At 29.8% G+C, this 19,939-nt stretch overlaps 1 protein-coding gene across 1 annotated transcript in view; it reads right to left on the minus strand.

The window, feature by feature from the left end:
- Window positions 1–6: 6 nt before the first annotated feature.
- The window catches only part of LOC106457445 (unconventional myosin-X-like), a 71,416-nt gene continuing 51,483 nt past the window's right edge, over window positions 7–19,939 (minus strand). The window contains exons 32-40 of the mRNA XM_022383390.1: window positions 19,485–19,643; window positions 18,505–18,586; window positions 16,586–16,698; window positions 14,216–14,335; window positions 10,330–10,397; window positions 9,780–9,951; window positions 8,505–8,588; window positions 5,414–5,533; window positions 7–4,460 (exon numbers count right to left, since the gene is read on the minus strand). Of these exons, the coding sequence (XP_022239098.1) occupies window positions 4,272–4,460; window positions 5,414–5,533; window positions 8,505–8,588; window positions 9,780–9,951; window positions 10,330–10,397; window positions 14,216–14,335; window positions 16,586–16,698; window positions 18,505–18,586; window positions 19,485–19,643 (1,107 nt within the window). The 3' untranslated portion in view covers window positions 7–4,271. The remainder of the gene's footprint in view (window positions 4,461–5,413; window positions 5,534–8,504; window positions 8,589–9,779; window positions 9,952–10,329; window positions 10,398–14,215; window positions 14,336–16,585; window positions 16,699–18,504; window positions 18,587–19,484; window positions 19,644–19,939) is intronic.

Raw genomic sequence — 19,939 nt, forward strand, 5'->3', positions numbered from 1 at the left:
ACCATTTAGCTCAATTCTTGGTGACCAAAATGTTGGAAAATTGTCTACTTTTTATTTCTATCTGTGCCTAGATTAGCAGATTTCGTGATACGGGTGATATTTTTTCATATTTGTAGTTCCCCACATACTGCATTTATCATATTGTAGTTCCCCACATACTGCATTTATCATATTGTAGTTCCCCACACTGCATTCTATTATATTTGAACTTATCCATATTGTATCTTATCATATTTGTAGTTACCCACATACTGCATTTATCATATTGTAGTTCCCCACATACTGCATTTATCATATTGTAGTTCCCCACACTGCATTCTATTATATTTGTGCTTATCCATATTGTCTCTTACCATATTTGTAATTAGCTCATACTGAAGTTTTCCATGCTACATGTGTAGCACCATTGATATTGCTTTCTTATACATACTCACATGTAGGAGATGACTGTATACAGTTTCATAATTTGATAGCAATACTAATACCTAAATTATTAAGTGAAGTAACAGAATGGAGAAATATGTTTATAAAATAATGTGGCAAAAAAAAAATCCCTATTTCTGTTTGTCTGTCTATGTTACCCTCATATAATGATATTGAGTTGTCTTAAACTCTGGTTGTGCCTTTGTTTTCTAATTTTATATCTCAAAATGACAGCTGAAGCCAGCTATTCGTGTGGGCAGTTTATGTGCTACATTTGTGAATGGAATATTGCTCAAACAACTGGTCCAGTTTGGTCAAATTGTATTTTGACGCTGGTGAACTGAGTCAGTTTTCAAAATATACCTCTTTTTATCGAAAAGACACTTGGACAAATTTATTTTTATGTTAGTCATTGTACTTGCAGATCTGTACAGACATTCAAAGAAAGTAGAAAATATGTAGTCCAAAACAAGAACCCTTCTAATGCCACCCATGCATAACTTTCTTCTGAGAGAGCTGTTACTAGTTATAAATTGTAGACATTTAACGAAAGAACAAAATATTTGGTCCAAAACAAGAACCCTTCTAATGCCACCCATGCATAACTTTCTTCTGAGAGAGCTGTTACTAGTTATTATAAATTATTGAGAGATTGTATGATGTTTGATAAAGAGAATGTGGCAGGGTATATTATGAAAGCTTTTATTCAGAAACAAATTAAGTGGAGCATGAAAATGGGACAAATAATGTATAATTATCAAAATAGCCCTTTTGTTCCATTAAACAAAATTCAAGGTCAGGGTGGTTTCAAAGATAAAATTTCACCTGTCTTATAAAAATTGTTGATTTATCTTTAGGCAGAAATGCATAGTAGACATATTTTCCAACATTTCGGTAGAAATGAGGTGAGTTAAATGGTGAGGGGTATCAAAATTGAAAATTATGCACCTTTTTTAAATGCACGTAATGGACTATAACACTAGCTGCAAAACACAACTTTTAATTGTAAGAAAAAAATGATAAAAAGAAATATGAACTTTAAAGTTAAACTAAAGAATCTTTATAGAAAAAACAAATTAGCTATATGGCAAACATGTACAAAAGTTTTAATAAAACCTAACCAATTATCCTTTATATGTACTCAAACCCTAAAGAAATTGACTAATCATTCTTACGATTATTCAATAAATAAAAATCCTGAGAAAATGAACAAATCCTTTCTTGAACAGACAAAAGAAAAAACATTTACAGAACAGGATTAACTAGAAATGCCTAGCATTTATTTTTCACAAAGGTGAAAGTCAGCTAAAAAGTGCACACATTAATGTTTTCATTAAATCAGTACCAGTATCCTAAAAAACAAAGGCTATCAGACCTACAAATATAGTTCGTTTGTCAGGATAGATTTGGCCATATAAATGACATCATGCAGTAACTTGTAACAACACCACAAATGCAACAGAAGTAAAAGATGGTATCCCCACTGCTAGCTGGTAAGGTCTAATTCATATTAGAATGCACTGTCAGTATAAGTTCCTAAAGAGAAAAACGTAGGTAAGTGTTAAAACAGTTAATTTGGAAGTTTCAAGTTGTTTGTCAGCAAGAATTTCCTAATGTACTGAGAGCATTATCCCCACAAGAAATATGTTCAATAACAGGAGATTGGAAATAATTGTATTAACGAAAAACAAGCAACAACTATGTTACTAGAAGTAACTTTCAGGGGCAAAGTCTAATTTACATGCTAACGGATATCTGTCAATACCTAGAGCAACAAGTTCATAAGCAGTAAAAACTGGATAACCAGTTTTAAAGCAGTTAATTCAAGCATAATTTTTTTCTTTTCTTTGCCAGCAAGGATTTGCTAATTCACACAGAGAATCTCAGAATAGATCCACCAATAACAAATGAAGTATTTGTGGACTAGCAAAATGTGACACACCATACTATCAACCGACACCTGGAAACCAATAATAGTAATCCAATCCCCAAAACAAACTATTGACCACTATAAACACTCTAAATATTCTATAATAGTTCCCGTTGATAACTTATCTCAAAATCTAAAATTAAAGTCTTCTATTACTATACACACGTATACTATTTGACTGGACAGGAAGATATCTATAAGGAAAGGCTTGTGAAGAATACTATACCAGTTCTGCAACTGTGCATGAAATGAGACATTTTTAAGAGACTATCACAACCACAATGTAACAGAAATGAAACTGGGCAGTTATGTAGTAGCTGCTCAGTATACTTTGTTACAATTGTTTTCTATAAAAAAAAACTTAAGTTTTATGAGAGTACTTTTTTATCTATTGTACAGATCTCTTAGTTAGATACTATTTAACTGATTTTCGTATTCAAGACTGATGAAACAGGAGCCTTAAGTGAGTGTGAACAATTAACAATAACAGCAAAAAAACATGGTCCCTTGATAAGAAGCTTAATAAGTTTCAACTGTACACATTGATGAGTGTGGAATATCTGATTAAATAAGTATTACATCAGAAATGTCATTAACTGTAAGGTACAAGAAAAGAAATCACTTCATTAATTTGGTACATAACATTACTGGTTCTTGAACCTGAGAAAACTGTGGTGCTTTCCACCACGATACTTAAAATTACATCTCATTAGATAAGCAATCAATTCATAAAGCTACCACAAAATGGATTGTTTTATTTCTTCACTGTCCCCCAGATGTTTTCGTTTATTTCCAAATGTATTCAAAGACCAAAAACTTAGGAACAAAACAGACTATGCAAAAAATCTTGTACTAGGTAGACAATTCTTTGTCATATTAAACAAATTTCAGTGAAATTAGAAATTAGATTACAAAAAAATATTTGTCCATAAAATAAAAATTTTTAAATCAGGACTTTCATTAGTTTAAGTGCACAGTGAAGAGTTACAACAACAAAAAGGTTTATTTTTACAGCAAGGTCCATTACAAAAAAAAGAAAGAAACATTCTTCAATAATACCTTAACTTCAAAAGATATGAATTATCTGCATCATATCAACAAGTCTTGACTACAGATGTTTTTGTATGCATATTCCCATAAAAAAATTCAATTTCACAACATATCATACAAAAACAGAAAGTGGTACAAATGTAGGATATAAAAAGATGATACTCATTATGCTCTAAAATGACTTCTGAGAATTTTACAGAAAATTACACAAGTTTTATATGTAGCTATAAAAACTAAAAATACTTTAAAAAATTAATTTAACCTCATAATAACAATTTCTATATTATTTAATACATTTTAAAACATAATCTATGTACAGATATAAAAGATAATCAAGTCAGAGCTGTGTGATTGCAGTAGTGATCAGAATTTCTTCTTACTAGCATTTAAATTTATCTACAATATAGACATTTCATGAGTGAAATATTATGAACACAGAGAATCTCCTTCAAACCTCTATAAAATGATGTTCAAGGTGTAATCACCCAAGTAATTGTACGTTAAACTTATTTGCCTGCAGATATTACAAAATTTAAAATCCTTAAAGCTGTAACTAAAAGATTTTAAACTACTTTTGGTGCTGCGGATTTATTGTTTGATATATAATATGAATATCATAGATGTTCTTCAAAAAACAAGGTTAAAACTATTAGTATGAGAAAAAATTATTGATGTCTTTTTTTTTATTATTATTACTACAGCTTTATTGTGTCTTTCCTTACCTATTCTCAGCTCATACATTGCATTGGTTACAACCTGACTTTTAAAATTCTAAAAACTTTCAAATGTCCAAAAGGCACCAAGAAGCATTATACAGACACACATTCCAAACCTTTAGTTAACTGCATAACCTACTGTTTCTCTCCAATCAGGCTAGTTCCTGCATTGAGAGTGAAGGTGCGGGTTTATATAATATGCTGACAGGTCGTACCCTCTGACTATGTGGGTCGTCTGTGTTTAATTCTTGCACCCTACGCCTCCTTGTTACTTGTACAGGACGATTTTCCATGACTAGAGCATTTGCGTAGTCTCGTATTAAATGAGCTATCTGTGTGGCCTGGAATAGAATACAGAAATATTTAGTAACACAAACACATAATAGAAAATTCAAAATTCACCTCTAAAACACTCAGTCAAACATACATTGATAATGCCGAAAGGTACAAATAGTGCAAAATAATTATTTTATTCATATATTTTCTGGAAAATTCATGGTTAATTAAAACATATCCATAAGTTTTAATAGCATTGGATTCTTTATTTGGATAATTATCATTTGTGATCTCATTTAAAGAAAATTAAAAACAGAGATAATTATTTGGAGGACAAAAATAACACAGGCATATTATAGAATAACAAAGAACACTTACAGCACTAGGTTAAATTTAGATTTGAAAACTAAACACTCTACTCTCAAAAGTTATTAAAATAAAACAGACAAAATTAAACAACACACAAAACTCTAAACAAAGTTTAATTGTTTTGTTTTTCAGGATTCACCATCATATTAATTTAATATATTAACCCGTTAACTGCAAATGACAGATATTTCCATCATTGAAGTTATATGGCTCAGCTGCAAATGACAGAAATATCCATCAGTTGCACATATATAACTATAACTCTATGTGAATGACGATAATTACCATTTTATTGTGATTGATGGCAACTCAGTTTTATCTGTGAGTCAGAAAACAGCAACTGAGCTGCTCCTGCAGCAGTTAATGGGTTAATATTGGATAAATTTAATGACAAGACCTTATGACTACAAGTGTACATATCTGCTCTACATGCATTGTGGTATGAAGTAAGATTTTGTTGCTTTGTATAAATTTTAAGGATCAGGGTGTTTTTGTTTTATAATTTCATAATTCTTTTTCTCAGAAGTGTTAACAAGAAACAATACTTGCAGAGGAAATAGAAAATTTTTCGCCCCTTTAGAAAACACTATGATGAAATTCCTAAAACATAATTTACAGTGATGATAAAACAAAAAATTACAAGACTTACATGGTTGGTGGTAAAGATGTACTTGCAACCTTTACGACCAGTTCCTGTCACAACCATTAGAGAATTCAATGAAGGACTGTAGTTGATGATGTTCTCATATTCACAGGTGTTCAAAATATTCTGTTAAAAATAGGAAACAGTACCCTTGTAAGCTTTAGTAGCAACTTACAAACATATACACGTCCATCTAGAGAGTGGGGAGGCTGGGGATATTTCTTTAAAACCAACTGCCCACCTTGGGGCCTATGAGAGTGACAAAAAATGTGTACAGAATGTTTGAAATTAATATGAAACTTTAAGCAAACATTAACAATGCCTTCAATCAGTGTAAAAAATAACATAAACCAATTTTAAAAAGACATTATTTATAATCTGAAATTAAAGCAGCAGAAAAACAATAAAATGTCTAAATATAACTGAGAATATGATCCACTAGTATTCCACACTGATAAACTTTGACTTTATGGAAAGTAAAAAGAAAAGAAAATGGAATATGTTTTCCACTTAAGATGATAAAATTTCCCAGCATTGGTAATAACAACTTTTATTAAAAAGATTTCAAAAAAAAAATTGAAGGAGATACGATTGATGCAAAACTTTCTTCAATCATTTTACATAAATCATTTCTGAATGAGCAGTGCAGCTGCGAGTTTCACCAGAAAGTGAGAGGAGAGGAAACGTTTACCAGGAAGAGTATCATAAAAAGTAGTTGATACTTTCCATGATGCTTAACAAGCCCCTAATAAATGTTGTTTAAGACTCATAACGTAGGTTAATTAATATGTAGAATTATACATGGACTTTTATCTATATCAAAATACTTTTATTTGCATACTTTTGGCCTTCTTAACAGGGCCTTCATCGGGCAACAATGTACTGAGCAATAAAAATTCTTTAACAGGTAACAGTTGTAACAATAACTGACATCTGGTATTAAAGTTATTAAATACACAGAATTATGATTAATATAGAATATAAATAAATTGCTTCGATGTAATAAACATACAGAAAATACATTTATAGGTATTATGTAGAGAAAAAACAAAGGAATTTTTCATACTTCAAATAATACATTGTAAAATCAAAGGTTTAATTTTACATTGAAACCACATAGATACCACTGAATATTGTTTTTGATTTTAAATTACAAAATAAGTTGAGGAGTTTGGCTAGTTGAGAGAAGGATTGATTATACTAATTAAATAGAGGGCTGAATGAGAGTTTAGGTTTTATTCTGTACGTTTTTTAAAAACCTATTGTTACAAAACTGTTATTGTCTTATGTTTTTTTTAAAGGAAACCATGCATAAAAGTGTTTTCTTAAAAACATTTTCGTATAAAAATGTTATTGTTTTACATTTTTTTTATAAAAGAAACCACACATAAAAGTGTTAGAATTCATAATTATATCGTTTCCGACAATAACGTCAAACAATAACAGTTTTGTAAAAACATGTTTATAAAAAACAAACACACATAAAAGTGTTATAATTCATATTATTGGAGGAAATGGTTATATTTAAATGTTTGTTCATACTAATTTCATATTCAGAGAATGCTTGGAAACAGTATGTTTTTCTTTTCATTATTAATACCTTTATGCATTTGATATTTATTGTTACATGAAAAGCGAAATTTTGATCCTTTCTGTTTAAAAGTAGCTAAGCATCAGCCGTCTGTTCAGGTAATACCCGGGCAATGCCAAGTAAAGACAGCTAGTGCCAAATAAAGAAAATGTCTTAATGTAATGAGATTCTTATGCAGCACATTCAATGGTAACTCTATGAAACTGATATGAAAGTAAATAAAACATATAAAGTAAATATTTAAAATATGCTATGGACAGAATGATTAATAAACCATCACCATATCAAAATGCCTACTGTGACAGTGTTATTTACACATTTATATTTTTTTTACAAAATAATCTGAGTTCATATATAATAATTTTTAGTTATATTTTTCATATGTTAATATCATGTATATATTTTCAAGATATATCTGTAAGGCATCACTTGCATCTTGCAACATAAGAAACTTCCAAAGGTTAAGCTTAATGTAATTAAAATTCATATGTTTCTAAAAACTCATGAGTGAAAGCAAAGAAGAAAATGTTATAATATGTCAAAAACACATCCAGTACTGACAAGACCTTTCACCCAATACCAGGGATCGTAAGGCCAGCTGGACATGAAAAAGAAAGTAGTAGTCTAGGCACTATATATATCACAAATTTTCATGAACAATAATTGTTTGAATGTGAATCAGATTAAGCAAGTGAATTGTAATTCTTACAAATTTTATTGAAGTCATTTACAAGTCAGGTTTTTAAGTATATTAGAATATATCAATTTCTAAATATTTGCAAACCTAGAAGAAGTTAGATCTAGAATGTACTTGCTGATATTAAAGCGTCACTTGTTTCCAATGTGGATTGAAATTGAAACACATGCCCCAAGGCCACCTACAATTTGGGCCTCCCACAAAACTCAAATTATTTGTTGTAATAAATTCACAAATATTTTTATTTAATGAAGATATTTTAGCCTGAACAATTATTGTTTAAAGGATGATGGCAAGTCACAAGAAATTATTTTTAAATTACCTTTTTTCTATATTTTCTACAATTTGAATGAAAATTGAACATTGACAACATATAGTCAATTATTACTTATGGTAGTTGACTGACAAGTGTATGTCAAATGCCTTTCTTAAAAATGAAGAATGATCTTTGTGCTACTATGGGGAAGCAAAGACTGGTAAGTTTTTGACCATTCTCTCTACTGAAGTAAATATCCTGCAAGCACTAAATATGGATGAGAATATATCAGAATTTTCAGCAACCAAAGTCAGGAAACAAATCATCTAATTAATTAGGGAAAATAAGAAAAAATTTGAACTGGTATTATGTTTTCAGTTGTCATATATTCAGTATTTAACATTGTGTTTATTATTTTAATAGATATACAGACATTACGAAAAATTTAGCTCAATATACTAGGGGGCCTCCCACAAGTTAAGTGCCCAGGATTGCACCACAGCTAAATCTGGCCCTGCTTGTTTCACATATTAAGAGTAAATATAACACTTACCCTGCTTCGTAGCTCTAACAGATGGATACCAACTTGATCAACTGCCAACCATAACATCTTAGGCCATGATGATGTGTATGATTGCTGAGAAAAAAAACATTCATTTTACACTCTTAATAAATAATAAACAGCAAATAAACCAGCAAACCAAAAGATATCCAAAAAAAAAGTTTTTTTCATTGTATGTTATAAATGTGAGAAATTCTTTCATTTACAGAATTTAAAATAGCTTTAACTGGGATATAAAGAAATTAGTTTTCTATTGACAGGTTGTTATTTATACTAAAGAAATTTATCATATAGTTATTGTTAATGATAATAATGTGATGATGCTAGATGAAAGAGATGTTAATGTACATAGATTTTCTTAAAAGAAAACAATACATATTACTTCTTACTATGTGCACCCTATAAACACAAACAACCAAAACAAATATTATTTCACAGTAAAGAAAGCTAATGTATATTTTCATAATTTCAACAAAATAATGGTACATGATTTTACCTGGTGACAGACGTCTCTCAATGATTACAAAATAGCTTTCTCCAAATGATGCAATAGTGTATTAAAAGCTAAAATGTTTATTACATAATGATATGATACTTTCTTTGATGATCAGGATCTTAGTTCTTTCACTCTATCTATGGAATAATGAAGTGTTATATTGCTTAATAGATCACGTGTCACACAAGTTTTATTCTGTGAAGAGAGATACCCTAATAAGATGTATGCAGTCAAATAATTAGATTAACAGATTAACTAAAATGTTTATTCTGTTATAAAGGTCGTAACATCTATCATTAATGCTTACATTTCAATCTATAATGAGGTTATATATCAATCCCTTGAACTATTGAATTCTTATGAAGTCATCTTGATTTTTTAACAGTCAAGGTGTGATATTTTCTAACATCATCAACACAAAGATGTTTTGTAACTGACTCTGTATGTCCTTTATTTCAGATTAAAATTAAAAATGTTTCTAAAAACGTGACAGTATGCCTAATTCATTTATCAAGCAGTGTTTCCAAATTCATCTCTTTGAATCTGCAGTAAATTTTCTCAAATAGATACAACATACATACACTTGTTAACAGGTAATAGGTTTTTTGTAATATCACAGCTGTTATGTATCAATGAATCATGTGTTAACAGCAAATGTATTATACATCATAAAACTTGATATCTTATAAATAACTAATACATTCAACTAAAAAGAAACTTATATTTGGCCCAAAACACGTGCTATTATATGTCTGAAGAATATTACATACAGTAACTTCAAATATAGTTGCCCAATGAAGTGGCCATGACTGGACAAGGGCTAAGAATGCTTGTTTACTCTGGTCAACATCCATCCCAGCAAGAATTTGATGTTGTATCACCACAGATTCTGGTGGGATAGTGGTGAGCAGTCTTGGAGGAAGGCAATCTGCCATGATGCTCCTGTGATATATGTTAGTTATAAAAATTCAGACCAAATTTACATAAAAACTAAACTAAAAAAAAAGAGTTCTATCTAATGTTCAATACACTAGTCTTTCAAATGAAATGTTTATGTTTATATAATAAACTTGTTAATGCAATAAACTTCTTAACTTAAATATTTAATATCTTATAGCTTTGTAACAAACATTGCTAACCAGTTACCTAACAACACATGTATATTCACTAAATTTCATTTCAGTATTTTTAATTGCATCTCAAATTCAATTATTTATGCTATTTTACTTCATAGCACAAATAAAGCTTGAAGCAATTTCAAGTGATTCCACTTTTATATTAATAAGCTTCCTTGCCACAATGGGTAGTTCTTACACATACCGATAATCTGCTAGTCCCTCTTGAAAATCTCCAACTTCCAATTGAGCTTTTATAGCACACAACATAAGCTAAAAATGCAAAAAATAATGATGCTTGTTAGAGATCTAAACAGTTTTTTGTGAGGTATTTATAGAATGCAGTTTACTAAATACAAAAACATTACTACTACAAATATATTGTAAATATTACAAAATCCCAAATCTATCTATAACTTCATCCACTATAGACTTTACTTGAAAAAATCTTTGATGATAAATTGCAGCACATGATTTATTAGACATCCTTTCCAGGCTTAACATACAAACAACATGATTTGTTTTACCTATTACCTAATAGGTGGAGCTACCATCAAAGTATTGTTTGTTATTGTTGATTTTTATGCATGGGAGAGCTCAGAGATTATGACCAACAGGACCAATGGAATTTCACTGTGCGGGAAGTTATTCTCTATAGCTAGTAACTGTTTTCTTCATCTTATTTGTTCAGTGTTATAAAACAAGTTGTGTTGCTCATATTGTGATAGTGAAGGGGAATCATTCAGTAAATTTCTGAAGAATAACATGAAAGGACTATGAATTAAAAAAAACAAACCCAAACTATTTTTCTTCAGGAATAGCCAACTGTTTGAAAGTTCTCGAGCTTTGGGTCTTTCACTGCACCTCTTGTGTGTGATCCTGTGTGCTAACTCTTATCAAAAATGTGTGTTGATATCGTAGTTGTTACCTGCACGTATATTTTTAACTCTTATTAACACATAATCCCCCCCACTTTTCAAACTGTGTCTACACCCTTGGACTTTGTATAAACTTGCAACTTCACTAAGAATTTTTATAAATGTATTAAAATAGCTTTATATTAACGAGTGTTCAGTTTCATGAATTTCAAGCTTGTTTAGACTTTAAATTCACTGTCACAGAAAACTTTTTCAAAAGCAATAACTTGCAACAACCTTTACTTTTTCAAAACAGAGATTAAGTGGAAATGGTTAAAACACAGCACGTTATCTGGAAATAATTATGGAAACATACAAGTGATACACATACAGGAGGCTTTATGAGTTTATGTAAAACCTGAGAACCTCAAAAGGTAAACAAAGAACTTGGCTGAATTGTGAGGAATAATAAAGAGCGTTGGAACAATAGTCCACAATTCTACTTTTATAAATTGTGTAGCAGCAGGCAGACAGTGTGTAATTCTCTGTGTGAAACAAAGAGAACACATACAAAATATTAGGGCATTGTACAGTTTATTTTCTTTTGTTTAGTATCATCAATAGATTCACCACCTAGTTTCCATTTCACCTTGCTTGTGAATCAAGAATGTTCATATTTTGTAAGCCAAGCTATAGTTGTGAGTAGTGTTTCATTGGTCTCTTACCAACAAGATACCATTCCACTATATTTTATCTGTATGCTAGGGATCATTGTCTTGCTCAAAGATGAATCTCTGACTGAAGAAATGTATTCCTGAAGGAACTGCATGATGGATCAAAATGAACCTGTACGTGTCAGCAGTCAGGATGTCATCAATTTTGTTGAGATCACCAAACTTTATACTGTTCTTGGTCCAGTGTCCAATTAAATCTTTTGGTTTGATTAACTGTTTACAACAACAATTTTCAAACAGCTACATGTCCATTGAGACCACTTTGTGTTAATTGTATCTTACTGTTCTTGAAGAAACATTTACATCTTCTAATTACACTAAGGTCATTAGTAAGAGCTGTACTTGACCATTGTCTGCCTCGTAAAGGATGTTTCCTATCTGTGCTAGCCCTCCCTAATTTAGCAGTGTAAGACTAGAGGGAAGGTAGCTAGTCATCACCACCCACCACCAACTCTTGGGCTACACTTTTGCCAATAATGCCCCCACGGTTGAAAGGGCAAGCATGTTCGGTGGTACGGGGATTCGAACCAGCAACCTTGAGATTGCAAGTCAAGCACCATAGCCACCTGGCCATGCCGAGCCTTTTACATAATGAAGGGGTGGTATTCCCATATTATACCCTTTTCCTCACCATTTCCATACTTATTTCCAATACTACATATACAAACAAGTTCATGAATTAATGTACAACATAATTATCTTAAAATACCATTCAGCATTTAACTCTTAAATGTCTAGGTTTATTGATTTGATGCACCTATTGTATAGCTTGTTTTATTGAAATTCTTTTAATTATGAGATGAACTTTCTACAGATTATGTACCTTTGCAAAATAAATTATCTTATTTTTTATATAATATCTGTATGAATTTACAATGTTGAAAAGTTGTCATTATTTTATAATATATTTTCTTAAGAAGTAATAAAAAATGCTGACCTTTGTTGTAATTTTAATTACTGATTTTGTGTCTTCCTATATCCTTATAAAACTTTAAATCCTATCTTTGTTTTGATTTGAAAAATACCACACAGTTTCAACATGTTTATGATCACTCATATATAATAAAAATAATGACTTTTTACCATACCAAAATTATAAGCAAGCCAACATTTGTTTTTAAATTGTTAATCAAAATGTGTTACTTAATATATGTAATAAGCTTTTGGAAACATTTTATATACATTTATACATATTATTAAATTTTTTTGTAATTTTCTTTGCCAATTCAAGCAGTTACTAAGGCCAATCAAACCTAATGTAAACATAGCCTAACAAACAATAGCTGTTTTGCAATATAAAATATGATACAATTATCTAACGAGGCCTACATTCACTTGTTTTATGAAAAACATTTCTTTTCCCATCACAATCAAATTAAGAATGAAATTACAAAGCAAGCTTTTTGTAACTTTCAAAAATATGAAAAAAGGCAGGTCTGTAATTGTGGAAGAAGTTGTTCACAAACATCTTTTATTCTAAAACCATATCACCAAGATAAGCTTTTATCACTTTGTTTTTATTTCTGAACTGAAATTTATACTGACTTATAAAGATAAAAAGAATAGGGAAAAAATGTCCATTACATGTTTAGGACAATAGCCTATGACTTCTCAAATTTGAGATATAGACATTTAATCACATCATGACAAGAGAGAGAGAGAGATTGAGAAACAACAATTGGCTAAAATTGATCAAACTATACCTGTTTTGAAGTTACAAAGTTAAAATTGTGACTGCTTTGTTCAAAACTATTTTGCCTCCTCTGGGAACATAAGTGGAGTGTTAAGTTCAGAAACAGGATATTCACAAACACTTATGTTTTTTTATTCAGAGTGCACTGAAATCAACTAAAAATCAAAATTTGATTTTTGAAAAACTTTATGCACAAAATGAATTAAATAGCTTTTCACAGAATAAATTTCAACTCTAAATTGTTCTTAATGTGTGGAAGGATGAGTATAAGTTTATTTTCTATAACTTTTTCAATTCAATCATGCAATTTTGCCTTCAGAGCATGGTGAACCCAGTGGGACAACATAAAGATAAACAAAAAAATAACATACAAATTCTTTTCAAAAGTACAAAGGATTTGTTTAATTATTTATTTCAACTCTAATGGATTAAGATAAACCTTAAAATCTACTTAATGTATTAATAGGTGCAAAAGTAAAATATTTGATAATCTTTGTTAGAAGATTCAATTTATTTATAAGTGCTTCATTATACTAATACCTGTGATAATGGATTGATAAAAATAAATGTTTAAATATATATATTTTGAGTTTCACAAATTTATTTACATGCATAAGTCCAAATATTTTTATAAATATTACCTACAACAGCTTAAACAGTTCAAATCTGAATGAGATATTACTGTATATCATTTGTAAGGTAGCAATAAATGGGAAAAGTATACTTAATGAATAATAAAGCACATACCGAGAAATAACTAAAACTTTTTGTTTGAGCAAGTAAACATTTCAAGTTAACAAAACTTACAGCTTCTTGGTGAGTGACTGGAAAACGATCATGTTGAATGTTGTGTACAACCTGGTGATAAAGTAGTTCTTTCTCCACAGGATCATTTAGATCAATATATTTATCTACAAATAGGTGTTTCTGTGACGGAAAAAATAACGAAAAACATAAACTAAGATAGACTTGAATCACATTCTGAATTATAAAACAAAATGTCCAGTTTTTTTATGACATATTTTATAATTATCACCAGTCAATAATGCATTTAACAAAAACAAAATACAGTATATGACTACACCTTTTTATATTTTATTATATAACATTAACAATAAGTTCCCACTACATAAGATGTAGATGCTGCATTCATGAACTTTGTTTGTTTGCAGTAAAGCACAAAGCAACACAATGTGTTTTTTTGTGCCCACAATGAGTATTGAAACCCAGTTTTTAGCAGTGTAAGCCCACAGACTTTACCGCTGAGCCACTGGAGGGCATCATGAACTTAACTTTAGAAATTAAGTGAATTATAAATCTTTACTTCTAATGTTTTCTCAAAAGTTCATAGCATTTTGTATCTTATGAAAAAAAACAGATGATTTACTATAAATTTTAAGATACCACAGACATGAGGCCACTTGTAATGAAGTAAAAACATATACACCACGACTATTACAGTTTCAAGTAACTTAGTTCCTTCCTTTTGTTTTAGGGTGAAAACTAAAACCACAGCACCACACACAATATTTAAATCTGTGGTTTTATGGTCAACTGAAAACAAATCAGAAGCCAAGACTTTTCACTTCTTCAGTGAAAACTTCCTCAGTTGGTAAAGGAGAAAAAGAATAAAAAGTACATTAGCTTTTAAAATATTTAAACGGAACTGAATTGTGATAGAGAGTGTTCAATAGAGATAAAGGGGAACATCTTTTATAAATATTTATATTAGGTTTGTGTATTTTCATTGATATTTCTTTTTTGTACAACATATTCTTTACCCAGTATTTTTCTGTTTTTTCAATTTATTTTATGGTAAAATTTTTTTAGGTGTTCATTTAGATGAGATGTATCTTTTTGTTTAGTAAGTTCTTTATTCTTAATCCAGGTTTCTGTATGAGTTTTGTTTCAATATCTTTGTTGTGTTTTTTGGGAGTTTCTTTCATATTCTTATAAGCTGCTTTCCTTAGTTTCCTATGTATGAAATAATTCCTATGATTTAGTTATTTCTATTTCGTTTTCTTTATTATGATGTGTATTTTGTAAGTTGTTGCTATTATTTTTTGTCTTACTACTTATGGTGAGTTGTAAACGACCTTTTAAAACAAGTTGAAATATAATTTATTTTGTCTTCTATTTCTTTAGGTGAACAAAGACAAAAAGAAACGTTGTGTAAGCCTTTTAATCTTCCTATTTTTTATTCATGTGATGTATGATTTCCAGTTGATGTATGTGTCTTTTTATTTTGAACTGTTGTAAGTTTATGCAATATTTAAAACTAGGATGTTCATTGTTGCTTCTTTCTCCTCTTCAATTGTGGAGTTAGTCTTTAAAGATGCAGTTTCGTTAATCAAAGTTATTAAAACAACATAGTACATCATTAACTTATGTCCAACATGTGTAAGATCCATTTTATTATTTGATTTATTTTTCTTTTGCTATGTTAATTGCTTCAGAGGTTGGTATTTATGGAAACACTGAAATTACATCAAAAACTACATAGTTGGTTTTTGTTACAGGCTTTTGGGGATCTTTCACTATTGTTTCTGAGAGATACTTGCCTAGGTTAAAGTTGAGTGATGCATATGTATAGTGATAATTGGTCTGATGCTAATTGTGTTTTTGTGTATTTTTAAATGATCACAAGTTTTTGGTGTTCCAGCATCCCTATCTCGAGTGCTATTATAATTTCTAAGGGATTTTCTTTTCTTTGTGTGCTGTTGGAAAGAAATGACTCAAGTTGTTTTCATATATCTTGTTCAGGATTTTTGGTACTTTTGTAAATTTTTCTTCATTTAGTATGTCAAACATAAGTGTAATGAATTTTACTGTATTCATGATTACAATTATATTTCATTATTTACTTGAGTAAAATATTCATGTAAAACTAAAATGGTCTCTGAAAAACTAGTCCTAAATAAAATACATTAATTTATATAACTTATGTAAACCAATAACAAAACAAAATAAGACTGCAATTATACCTCTATAAAACAAAAGAAAAAGCAAATGAGCATTGGGACATAAGTAGTCATAAGAAAACAGATACAAATGTCCAAAATTAACACTAAAACCATAAGGGCCTTTTGAATCTTTACAGCATTTCGATTGCAGTCTCTAGATATTCAAAACATTATCTCTCATTATTTTAAAATTATTATACATTAACAATCTCACCTTAAAGATAAAGTAGTGCTGTTTTGTAGTAACATTCTTTCCTTGTCCTTTCTGCCATCTTTCCCATTTTGATATAGCATCAGCTACCTTTTCTCTTAAATGTAAAGCTCTTTCTATAGATGAAGAACACAAGTGATTATATCTGTGATATCCAAACATTTCCTAAATTTAATATAGGAAAGATATGTAGCTGGTTTTATTTCTATTATTATATTCCCAGCTCAGAAATTATCTAAAGATATATAATTTCAATTGGTTGAAGTAAAGGCTACAGTATTTTGAGCACACTTGATTTGAATAAATGATTATATTATTAACCTTAAAAAAGAGAAAAATATTTAGCTAAGTACATCATTTTTTATATACTACAGGAGCAATCTTTTAGTATGATCAATGCGGTGAAATCATAACAAAGTAAAAACAAAACAAATACAAAAAAAATGTAAAACCCTCTTTTCTTTAGTCCAGAAATTTGTAACTTCATACCTCAGGTTTTTACTTATCAACAATGATAATACTCTTGTGATAAGGGTGCATAACTGAAACACTGAGACAAAACAGTCCAGAGTAAAAAAAAAGTCCTATCTACTTGTTTAATATTTGCAAGTATCTCCAGTCAGCACCAAGTCCTTTAGATTAGTCATGTCAAACTTAATGTAACTGTTTGTGAGAATGAAAAGTAGGCATTATTCAGAAAGTTTAAAGATAATGTCAAAAATATCTAGTTACAGCTGCTGATGTGCTACGGTTCTTGTCGTTATTGATAAGCCTCCTGATAGAGGTATATAACAGGCAAGAAATAACATCCAAACTGCAAAGGATGAAGTTGAAATGATGATAAAAAATCCTTTATGTTGTGTTGAAAATGCACACTATCTATGTAAGCTGGAACAAGTCAATAATGAATGAACAGTCCTTCTGATGAGCTAAGAAAATCTTTCAAGTATATGATCCATAAACAGACTATATTAAAATGTTAAAATTATTGTTCAAAGTAGCATGTCTTTTTGTGATCTTTCAGCCATAAAACTGAATCATTCTGCAATAATTTGACTTTAGAAGTTTCTTAGAAATTCATTGAATAAAACTTGTTTTCATTGCAACATCAAATTTTGTGTTTTTCAGTAACTATGTGTAAGTATCACATAGAGCAGGTGACACCTTACTTTTATGTGAGAAATCTTTCATACCAGCTAAGCACTTTCCTTAACCTGAGACCCTAACAGTCAAGTTTACAGTTTTGGTCAATTTAAAGTAAAAACATTCCATTATTTTGGTGATATATATATCCTGATATTTTTTTCTAGAGTTAGCAGTCATTTGACCAAAAAATAAAGATATACAATTTTATAAGGATATGAAATTTCCAAGTATATATTCAAATTCCATTCTAGTTGTTTCCTATTTTTTTAAGAATACTAAAATCCATACATCTCAAATGTTGAACTATATTTTTGAGTACAAAAACAACCATAGTTTTTTTTACTTTCTTTCTCAACTCATGCTTCAAAAAAGTCCTAAAACAAATAGTTAACTGGCATCTTTACACAAAGAAAATACTCATTTCACTTTGTTTAATGATGCATGCATAGAAAAAAAGATAAAGCTTGACGAAGACACTTTATTACCTAATATATCATATAGATCCAGAGGATTTAGTCTGACACAATAATCGTGCTCCTCATCACATTATAAAAGCCAAAGTAGTACAGTAAATAAAATATCTAAACAGAATAATTATGCTCCTTATCACATTATGTACAACAAAAACATTCTATGTAATACTCAGGCTTCTTATTAAATCAAAGAGATTAAAAAATTTCCATGTTAACACATGCTCAAATTATTTCAAGGATCACATGATACTTTTGTTTTTCTTCACATCAAACAGAACAAAAACATCTTAGTTTAAACAACACCTGTGCTTCCCATGACATCATACAAGGCATATCCCTCAGCATCTTCTCGCAAGTCAATCTTCATTTTCACTTTCTCTAAGACCTGGTGAAAGGATAAAAAAAAACAGCAAATTAATTAGAAAGAATAACATTTACAGATGTAATTTAGCATTTCATGCTGCTAATGGGATCTGTGATGCAAGGTTAACAAAATGCACATTTACTTTACAGCAATGTGAAAAAAAGTAAGACTTTAATCATTAATTCATATTGTAACATATCCAAGATATCCTTTTCACAAACAAAATCAAAATGCTAGAAGTTAGAATACTTCTAAACTTCTTTTCAGTTCATCTGTTTAAAAATGCTTAAGAACAGTCAGGAACAGAGGATACAAATAGTTAGACCAAAATTAAATGTGTTGGGATTTTTTGTTTATTAAACAAGATTTCTTTCGTAAATCAAATGAGAAAAACTTTACAATGATTAAATGTGAACATAAGGACTACTTCTTTCAAGCTTTCTCACAGTCAACTACTTTTGTATAAAAGCTATGTTCTTTCACATTTTGAATCTAGAAATGACAATAATCGTAAAAGTCTACCAGGAAGATGTTGAAAATCAAAATTATTACCTAATCATATGTAACGTAATCTTTTGCTTGAATTTCAGTGTCTGAACATATACTTAGGTATTATAAAATTGAAAAAAAAATCAAATACGACTTATAACAATAGCCAAATAAAATAACATTGTAGAATACCAATACAAAATATTTACAATGCAGTAATTGTAGGTCATGATACTGTTATTATATAAATATTACTTACAACAACAAAATATATTATTACAACAATAAGCTCTATTCTGAAATATCATTATAAATTAAGTATATAAAGAAAAAATAAATGATAGGAAATACTGTGAATTGAAACAATTTAATAATTAATTTAAATTTTTCAAAAACTGACTAAAACATATAAAGAATTTATGTTACTTACCTCTAACATACAAGCACAAGGATCGAAGTCAACAGTCAAGTACTGGCCATCAAGGAAGTAAACTCGAGTGTGAACTGGACGACGATTTATGGTGAAAGCTATCTCATGTGCTGAAGGTGGCCACTTCCTTCCTCGTGTCTCCAACGTCCGCATCAAAGACTTTAAAATATAAACTTTGCTGATCACCATGAAATAATGCCTGAATGAATTTATGCCACTAGTGGGTTAATTGTACTTTATAAAAATGATAATAATGCTTGGAGATGGCTTGAATGGGTAATGAAGAAAAACTTTAATATAAGTTTAACAAAACAGCAAATGTACAATGTTTCGACAAGGTTTTGTCATCATCAGGTACAATTAGTTTACACTGACACAGATATATATATATATAGTATGAAACAAAGAGGTCACATGACCGGATACTGTGGCAAGACTTAGAAGAGATATCTTGT

Source organism: Limulus polyphemus, unplaced genomic scaffold (genome assembly GCF_000517525.1).
Source record: "Limulus polyphemus unplaced genomic scaffold, Limulus_polyphemus-2.1.2 Scaffold332, whole genome shotgun sequence".
NCBI lineage: Eukaryota > Metazoa > Arthropoda > Merostomata > Xiphosura > Limulidae > Limulus > Limulus polyphemus.